Consider the following 9,761-nt stretch of genomic DNA (forward strand, 5'->3'; position numbering starts at 1 on the left):
AAATTTCATAAATCTATATGGTCATAACTTGTTATTTCACAGACATGAAATCATAACATTTTTACCTAACTTTTATCATAATTTTTTACCTAACTACCGTTAATGCTATTAAGTAAGCCTTATCTTACACTGTTTGATATCTGTAACGTGCAAGAATACTTTTGAGAGGTTTATAGGCTAGATGTTTCTCTTTAAAATTGCATTTAGTTAAGATATTCAACAACAGATTGTTCTTATATTTTTTTATTCATGTACAATATCACTTCATACACAACATTGAATTGGAAAGCATATTTATAGCATTTGCTGTCAAGAATACCTCTAAAAATGGCAAAGCAGTACATGATAATTTCATGTCATCCATTAAACTGACAACTAGTAAAAATAAAAAAAATTACTAAACTGTATATACAGACATAGTATAATACATAAAAAGGTATACTTAAGCAGCTTTGAAGCAGATGGATTAACGAGATGAAACAACCGCACACTGCATATTTAGCAAGTATTCATGTAATAAATATTTGTACAATAATTCACAAAACACTTAACATGACACTGCCAAAAATTGGTCCTAAATCGGTCAGCAGTATGCACCTGTCACAAAATCTAACCTAGTTCTGCCCAATTACACCTGAGCATCTCTGCATACACGAAGCAGGAACATTTCAACACTGTTCTACATAATGACCGCCTAAAATGACTTGGAGCCATTCACAATAACTAACCAAAGTTTAAAGACATAAATGAGGTCCAAGGTACTCTAAACTCTGTTTGCATGTTAGCATAAAAATAACTCCATTTTGAATACAGTAACATACGTCTACTTTAATAACTTTGGCCAGTAGTCATTCGAGTTATATTTTATCCAAGTATTTAGCCATGTAAGCATTTATATACCTTTTTTAGTTTGATTATGGCTGCAGTGCAAGTGTATTCAACTACATGCCATTCAGTGTTAAAAACCATGTCTGGTTAGAAAAAAAACCCTATAGATTTTCACCAAGAGTGATATGCTTCTAAAAATGTTCCAACTCCGCTCTTCAACTCTGCTTCTTAACATACAAACAGATGAGCGTAAATACATGCATTATTCATTAATACGTAAAACAGCACTCATGTGCTCAAGTAAAGAGACTGTACATGTATGATTTGTCCTTATCGCTACCTGCCCAATGAACCCCAGGTTAAGCTGCTGATCCCAAACAACTTTCCAAAACATATACAGATGGCTGTAGCTGAACCATCTACTCTATAAAGTGTTGTGTGCTAGATAGGGGCACTATATGGAAATTTAAGTATAATTTACCATAACCTAAATCAGCATACACTACTGTGCAAACACTACTACTAACAAGTTACTTCAGAAGAAGCTACAGAAGCTACAATAATAAACACAATGTTTTTACATGTATCCCACTGCACAACAGCATGAATCAGGAGCTTTAAATGGATGCATTAAACACTGGAACTTTGAAAACTGCCAAGTTAGACAGACAGACAGACAGTGTCTCCGGTGAGACGGCAACTGAAGAAATGTAAACATACAGTAGAAATAGCAGGCTGGCCTGGCCATCTTTACAAAAATATAGTGATTTCTTTGTGAACAGTTCTGTAAGAGTTTAACTGATGAGAGGGGAGAGCGTTGTGATATAGGGCTGCAGTGCAGGGCAGGACTGAAACTCAATTAAAGAGTTATTGAGGAGGACAAAGAGGGGCTGCTTCAGCAGGTGAGTTTTGCATCTGCTTGACCCCTGTGCTCCCCCTCATGCTGGTGTCCACTTCAAGCCTGCAGGCTTTAATGAATGTTGAGCTTGTGGAAATGATCGAAGATGGCGCCGAGTGCCCAGCTTGTCTCCACATTATTCACCTTTTTAGTAAGCTGTTAAAAGAAGAAGATCATTAATCCTTTATGCTGCTGCGTAATCTGTGGTAATTATTTCATCTGACAAGGAATGTTAACTTTGGCTTTTGGCAATTTACTTTTGTATGCACAAACATTGAGCTAGTAAATAGGTTTGAGACCAATTTTAGATCCTCCCCATTGAGTTTCAGTTTTATATTTTTAAATTATGTTTCAATATTTTCCACTCACCTGCAGAACAGTGCTGTCCTTGAACCCAAATCCCTCTTTCAATAGGCATGTGATATAGGTCATGTCCATGCACAAAAAGGGGCTGATCGGACGGTATTTAGTCATCTTGTTGCACACTTGTTTAAGAAAAAGCAAAGAACAGTAATTAGCTGTGCTTGCTAAGTGAAGCTTTAACTATTGCTCATACTTAAAGTTAGAGATTTGAACAAACCCTTGAGCCTTAGTATTTTAAACCTTGACACATTTCTCATCCCACATAGTCTGTGCTACAGACATGAGTTATGCTTCAAATTGGGTGGCTTGTTGAGGAAAGTGGTGGCAAGTATCTAGCAACCACCCAGAACACGCTAGCACTAAGAACTACTTTGAAAAGTTTTGCAACCACATAGCAATGCTCATGGTGAAGAGTTTTGCACGGACAAGCACCAATCACATTTTTTTCATAAAATGTAAATATTTTGTAACTCTGAGTACAGCATTGGGCAATAAAAAAATCCAAGACAAGATTAAAAGACTAAAAGATTCCTATGTTGCACAAGAGATGATAAGCATAGTGTATACACTATCCAGTGAGTCCCAGACTGTTGATTGTCAGGCTACAGTGTGTCAGAGTCTGGGGAAAATCAGGTAAGACTTTGAGGCACCAGTACTGTGTTTGCTACAACCGTCTGGCACGTCTTTGTGAAACAGGTCTACCCAATGTTTTGTTTTTCCTCCAGCTAACAACGTGATTTGTAAGAGTTTGAGACGAGGAGGAACGTGGGAATGAATAATTTCATATCCTAGGTCTTACACAAGTGCTGATCGTGCTCCAAATGACGAGGGATACCAAGTGTTCCCGCAAAGGGTGAGACATTAAGTCCTGCCTGCCTCCAGTTAGATATTGGGCATTAGGTGTTGTCTCACGGTCAGGGAGGAGGTGGGTATCCACAGGGCTGCTGCCACTGGGATAACCGATGTGCCAAATGCGGTTCATCGAGACTATGCGACAGTGTCAGCATACAAATAATAGCCTTACATAAGGCGCCAACTCATTCCCCCTAGCGATAAATCAGCTCTGCGGACATTTACTGGTGGACACAATCTACCAAGATTCCATGAATCAGTTGCAGTTTCCTCTCAAACTGACATATGCGTCACTTTCTGCTCAAGAACTCACAACATATTCCTCTAGTAAGGGCATGGAAAAGCTGAGATAGCAGGTCGGAGAGTTACAAAAAATGTGAATACACACAATCAGAAGTATTTGTGTGGGAGAGGTGCAACCTATGTTTATGTGGTGGCAGAGCTATCATTTTGTGAAGCCAGTGTGATTGTCGAGAACCTCAAATGCAAATAAGCACAGAGGGTTTATGTTTGTGCAATGTGTGCGGCAGGACTTTGACCTGAGTGTTCTTTGGAGAATGGGAGAACATCCAAAGTCTTACCTTCTTTGGCTCTCTTTTTAAAATCCCTGACTTCCACAGTACCGCCACGGGACCCGTCTAAATGATTGAGACAATACAGTTTGTTCAGTATAACTTTTAAAGATGAATCATTTGTAGATATTCTGTAGCATTGACCCTTATCCCTAATGTAGACCTACTTACCAATGAGACCAGACTCCACAGCTCTGTCATAGTAATAGGAGAAGGCATAGAAGATGCTGCTTCCCTTGACTTCAAAGGGCTGGTGCACAATCCCTTTCACCACCTGCATTACCTCTTGGTAGCACAACTTATACCCTGCAAAACCTGGAAATAAAGGACCAGATGTATTTGCTGTATTAATGTCTTTTAAAGTTTTTTCAGTAATTTCATCAGTATAAAGTCTGGTGGTCCACTTTGAAGAAGTCCCTGTTTAGATAGGAGCAGTCAGTCTGACGGATGTGTGAAGGACCCAATCATAATTTGTTATTTTATGCTGTGCTGGGGTATATTTGCTCAGCAGTGTCAGTCCCATATATACCCAGTACCTTGTAAACTCAATTTCGCCTCCAGTTGGACACCCAGAATCGGTGTGCAAACAGACATTAAAGCTTCTGTGGGCGGTCCAACCTAACCTTCACACTGTGCTTGATATCTGAGGTATCTTGAATGGAGAGTGCCTCCTTACAACATAATGTGGTGAGTTTGAGGGTTTGCCACAAACTCTTCAGGGAGAGGTTTCCTCACAGGAAGCTCCAAATAGGCAGCTTTCATATGCCCTGGAGCTAACTGGATGGTCAGGTCTACCAGTTGGAAACCATATGAACTGCTTAACAAGGCCCATCATAGCTGGTAATTCTGCACCACAACATTGCTGAAGGGAGAAAGGGCTAGGCTAAATGCCAAGTATGTTATCTTTTTTAAATGTCTGTGGTTAGAGAGTGTTGAATAATTTGATGAGTGAACTGAGTGAACTTGACTATTTAAAATAGACAGAAAATCACCCTGAGAAGATTTTAGTTTTATTCTGACTATAAATGGAAGCTTGAAGTCAATGTGAATGTGACATTTTTGCATGAAACAGTATATTAATCAAAACAAAAATGTAGTAACTAGATGAGAATTGACCATTGTACTGAGATGTAACCACTGAGAATTGAGTAAATTGTGAAAGGTCACTCACCATCTGGGATTCCACTGACTTTGTAGGTGAGTCCACCAAAGCTCCAATCTTCTCTGAATTTTTTGGGTAAACAAGAACTTCTGAAAACTTTCCAGTCAAGACCTGAAGGTCGATCATTGTGAGAAATTAATAATCATCCATTATCAAACAAAGTTAGAAAATATAAAAACATTTTATGAATAATTACCATCAGAACCAAGAGCGCCAAGAGTTGCCAGTCGTGCAGCAATTAGTCCATTACCAAGATAACTGTAAATGGGAAAAGCATAAAAATGAATTTTTCCACTGATGACATATTGTTGGTCTTTGTCTGGAAAGGGACAAAATTACTGTTGTATCGTCAAGTTATCTGACCTGTGAGTATACAGCTCAAAAGTGCTGTTGAACATGTTGATTTTGGCAATGTAGTCTTGAGGAGCATTCAGCACAGTTTTCTGTGAAAGAGAGGAGAACAGTGTCACGGTAAAAAACGACTGAAAATGCCAGTATATGTCAGCTGTTGTTTTGTCTCATCATTATACCTTTAACCGAGGAAGGAAAGTAATCTGAGTTGAACCCCCACCCAAATCCAGGATCCCAACGGTTTTCCTTGTTTTAGTATACAGATGACCTGCAGTGCAAAGGTTTAGTAAACTTGTTTAATATCAGTTATTCAAATCCATGAAAAGCATGTAGAATTATATTGGAAGTTAGAAATAAATCTAGGGCTAGTTCTGAGAGTTTATGGTGGGAGCTGAGTCATGGTCTACTCTTAGGTTAAACTAAATACTTTAATAACGTATAACTGTACCTGTGAGGAAGTTTACTGTAACCCATGCCAAGACCCCTGTAAGAGAGAGAATCCATTGCAGTTGAGATGCAGAATTTGAACACTTGAGTAATTAGTCTCAGCTCTAAATAACATGGTAAACACCAATCACTATTTAGACAATATTTGACATTTGAACCTTTTGATAACTCTAACAAGTAGTTTTGATATATTCAATAGTACTGCATTAAGATGTAGGCTAATTTTTCCATTGAAAGTATACATCTGTAGATCTACACTGGGGCCATCAAGGACCTGCCCAGGTAATTAAACATGTCTGAGATGCGAAATTAGTCACACCTCATAAAACCACAAGACAAGTACATGAATGTCTGAGTTTTCATGAAACCGAATGTCAACTTAAATTAAAAAATGTGGAGGATTATTTTATATTGAGCGTGGGAGGCTTCCAGACAAGGTTTAATCCAGACAGCTATATTAAACACTCAGGTCACTATCACAATAACAGACACAGGAAAGCTGGTGTAAAAAGGATGTTTCGAAGTCTGTGCATTGCGTTATGGGTTTAATTTACATTTGTGCTTCAGCTTGGATATGTTAAACAGAGAAAGGCTGTAGTACCCTCATTGGTGCCATTCATGATGGTGACACTGTTGTTTGGCACAAAGAAAGGAGAGTCGTCAAAAATTTCTTTGACCTGTGGACACAAACCAGAAATTACACATATTAACCATCGTGTGCAATTCCAGCTCTACAATGTAAAGAAATCTAAGAGTTCATGACTCGTGTGTTCCTCTGTAATGTACACCATAAAAAACAAAGAAACCATTTGATTGTTACAACATAAAAATTCAAACCGGCTCTTTTTATCTGGAGTCGATGGGAAGTTCACTGAATCAATCTTGGGCAAATTTGTCTGAAACTGGGCAAGCAAGAAACCACAAGTGCGGCTGGTGTGGTGGCTTTGAATACGATAATTCAAAAGGCATTTGGGTCCCTTCAACTCCAGACAGCCTCAGAACAGCTGCTTTTGGTTTCTCTTCTCTTACTTTTCCTGTCTTTCTTTCTCTCCGTCTCGCACACAACATGGTTTATTCCTTCGGCATGGTTGGTTTCTCTACTAAACTGTCTGTGAAGAAGAGAAAGCCTTACCTCATTCAAAAGAGCTTTGGCTTTTTCTTGAGGCAGCAGGCGCAAGCCGGCAGTGGCTTTCAGAACCACAGGTGTCTGTATCCATTGCTCTTTGGGAATCGTCTTCTTTGCGACCTTCAACAGCTGCCTAATGGTTTCTCCACCCTAGAAAATAAAAAACGTACATATTATCACAAATATTCCACAATTCCTCAAAGTGAGCTAAAAAGCCATTCTATTCATGTCCTTTCACAATATCATGATCTATAATGAGGTTAATTGACAACGTTTTTGTCCACCAGTAACAAGGGGTTTCAATTGTGAGGGGAGTTTCAATGTCTTGTGGTTACATAGTTGAGAACCACACCAGTAGAATACTGGCAAAAAGCAAATAGTTTTTACTAGAATATCTGCAAATGTCACAAACGAAATAATAACTGCTCCATCTAGAATTAAAATTCCATAATGCTGAATTAAGACTTTTTGGTGTTTTTGATGTTGTCTTTAGTGGAAATGTTAAAAAAAAAAGGCTTTCTTCATCTGCACTGTGCAGACGAGACTTGAAAAAGTCAAAGACATTAGAATGTAATAGAAGTAACACATTCCCTGATGTCGTTATAAGAAAGTTAGTGGCTTACCACTTCGGGCATATCCGCGTACGCTGACAGTCCAGGCTTCACGGCATGGTACATCTCATTGTCAAGCACTGGAAGCTCAACTGTGGGACACAGAGACAGACAGAAAAGTCTGAGGGGACAATTGAAGATGTCTGCTATTAGAAGGTGCACATTAGCGATGGACTGTGGGCAACTCGACTCCATCTCCTAAGGTTATTGTGCATGAGCAGAGAGCAATTTGGTTATTGTATGTTTACCACAAATGGCGACCACCAAGATTTTTCCAGACAGGAAAATTAAGAGTTTCTCAAGGCTCAGAGTTTACCTCATCAGGAGTGATGCCATGTCTCCATTTAAAGGGTATTTTGTGGAACCGATTATTGCATTATCAGCTGAAACCCACAGTCTTTAACATATTGCTCAAGGCTGCAATTTATTAAATGAAACTGCAGCTGCTTATTACCAAACTTTCTCCATCCCTCTTTCCTCTTCCCACCCCTGTGTTTCTGTTTGCCTTCTCACCATGCAGCGAATGAACCACGGCAAACACAGACACAGTAAGCAGACGTGCTATGACCCACAGGCTCCTGAGAGGGATGCAGTGAGAAAGCAATCAAGAGAGAGAGAAATGAAGAGGACAGCCGTTCACAGAGTCTGCAAGGCGGGACTCTTAAGGATCATTCTGAGTTCATGGTGTAAGCTACACTGAAGCATGGCTGTGAGTCAGGACCATCAGAGCAACACATCTGGGGAGGAAAATATTCCAATTCTAGCAACAAGAGGAGCAAGTAAGTTATCTGGGGAACTGCAGAGCTCATTTAATGTACAAAAAACTGAAATATGGAGAAGGGTCTTACCTGGGTCTTTTTGAATGAACTTATAAATATGGATACGGGTGCCGGTGCTGCCTGCATCAAACATGATCCCATAAAAGGTGCGACTGAAGTTGACCAGACGAGGGGCCACTGCTTCCTTCACCACAGGCACCTCTGGAGGAAGCTGATTGTCCATGCTGGCATGGTGATTGAGCGCACGGTAGCGGTTGTACATATGGTGGTTGTAATATGTTGCCTCTACCAGGAAGTACCCGGCAAAAAGCCACATGTACACCGCCGTCAAGAGCAACATCTGCTGAGACATGGTTTCTTTCTCCCACGCCGACACTGCAAACAGCTGAAGGCTTGACCGGCGGTTTCTTGAAAAAGTGACTCAAGAGTTTTTATGGAGGAGGATGTGTTTGCTGTTTTTGCCCGGTCTTGTTGAGAAAGTCTTGAGGGTGTACAGATGCAGCAAAGGTCTACAGACAAGATGAAGAAGAGAAGATGGAGAGAGCCAGAAGGAGAGGGTGAACACAGAGACACACTCGGGACTGGTCAGTCATCTATTTACAGTATATAAAGACATAAGTGCTTGGCAGGGGGCCATGCCAAACAACGGCATCCACCAATCCTGAGCCTCATCCTCGCAAGCCTTCTGAAATCCATCCTCCACCATCCCCTCCCCTTGCTTATAAAAATGGACATGGAATACCTGCTAAAGATTGCAGTTTCTTTCTCGTCAATTACGTGCAAGGCGTTCAAATTGGCAATACCCTCTCATACCCTCCCCATCATCTGAAGTGACTTAGATGCAGCTAAAATGTCTTCAGAAGAACAAAAGAGAGTATATATATATTAAGACTTCAAAAACAGCTGTATTGCTAGGAGTAAATGCAATGGTTTAAAAATACATTTTATGGGTGTACTTAATTAAAACTTACAGCTTTACTTTCTACTTACGGCCAGTGTTGTTACTTCACCCCTTTTTCTTTCTCCTAAAAAGCATTTAAACCTACTCATGCAGGCTTCCAATTGCTGCAAGCCAGCTTCCTTTCCAATAATAGTAGTTATATCATGAACTAGCTCCTAAAGAATCTTAAATGGCCATTTAACTGGGATCTTAAGATTCCGTGTTACATGTAGTTAATTTGAGTTATTTCTCTCGTAACTTCTAAAATAGGGCTTTTCCCTCTTTTGTTCGCTTTAAAAGAGGTGTAGACATTATCTAATTTATTGTAGGAGTTTGTGGCAAGGGTATAAAATGACATTATTATCATTAAACTTCAGAGCTCAAATACAGGGTAGACAAACGATTTCTTGTGTTGTTTTCACATCAGTTGCCAGGTATTTTGGCACGGCAGATGGTAAACTTCGGTGTCTGTGTACTTTCAGTGCCCGCAGAGTAGTGGAAGATCCTGTACCCAGGACACGTAGGGTCAAACTTTAGAATCAAAACACTTCACCTTTTTTGAGGTAAATGGCTACATTTAATAATAATAATATATATACTGTATATACTGTATATATATATATACACATTTTTTTTTATTTACTCTAAAATATAGGATTTGTAAATGCAGAATGTTTAGAGGCATCTCCTTACAAAAATGTTATGCAAGGCAGGAATATACTATAGGATTATACAGAGAGAAAGCATATGAGTAACTGCATTTTCTTTGGTGACAAGTCTTGCTCAGCACTGAATTTCAAGCTTTTTGGCTTTCTTCAGCAGTTTTTTTATT

The 9,761-nt window shown here is 39.5% G+C and overlaps 1 protein-coding gene across 1 annotated transcript; it reads right to left on the bottom strand.

Moving 5' to 3' along the window:
* Positions 1–248: 248 nt before the first annotated feature.
* On the bottom strand, positions 249–8,572 carry LOC306886708 (ectonucleoside triphosphate diphosphohydrolase 5-like). Its single transcript, XM_079444037.1, has 13 exons — positions 8,059–8,572; positions 7,223–7,302; positions 6,606–6,749; positions 6,075–6,150; positions 5,475–5,510; positions 5,206–5,294; positions 5,039–5,118; positions 4,872–4,933; positions 4,685–4,786; positions 3,685–3,828; positions 3,523–3,579; positions 2,096–2,211; positions 249–1,882 (listed from the first exon to the last, which is right to left on the bottom strand). The coding sequence occupies exons 1-13, from the start codon at positions 8,339–8,341 to the stop codon at positions 1,799–1,801; spliced, it is 1,353 nt and encodes a 450-aa protein (XP_079300163.1). The 5' UTR covers positions 8,342–8,572; the 3' UTR covers positions 249–1,798.
* Positions 8,573–9,761: the final 1,189 nt, after the last annotated feature.

Source organism: Barbus barbus (assembly GCF_936440315.1).
Source record: "Barbus barbus genome assembly, chromosome: 20".
In the NCBI taxonomy this organism is placed as follows: Eukaryota; Metazoa; Chordata; class Actinopteri; order Cypriniformes; family Cyprinidae; genus Barbus; species Barbus barbus.

Bases quoted from the DNA above. Each gene is read 5' to 3' on its own strand.
- LOC306886708 (XM_079444037.1), bottom strand. From the start codon at position 8,341: ATGTCTCAGCAGATGTTGCTCTTGACGGCGGTGTACATGTGGCTTTTT. The intron at 5,511-6,074 runs GTACTACAGCCT...TCTCTCTTACAG, and splicing joins CATGAATGGCACCAATGAGG to GGGTCTTGGCATGGGTTACA. The intron at 4,787-4,871 runs GTAATTATTCAT...ATCGACCTTCAG, and splicing joins TGGCGCTCTTGGTTCTGATG to GTCTTGACTGGAAAGTTTTC.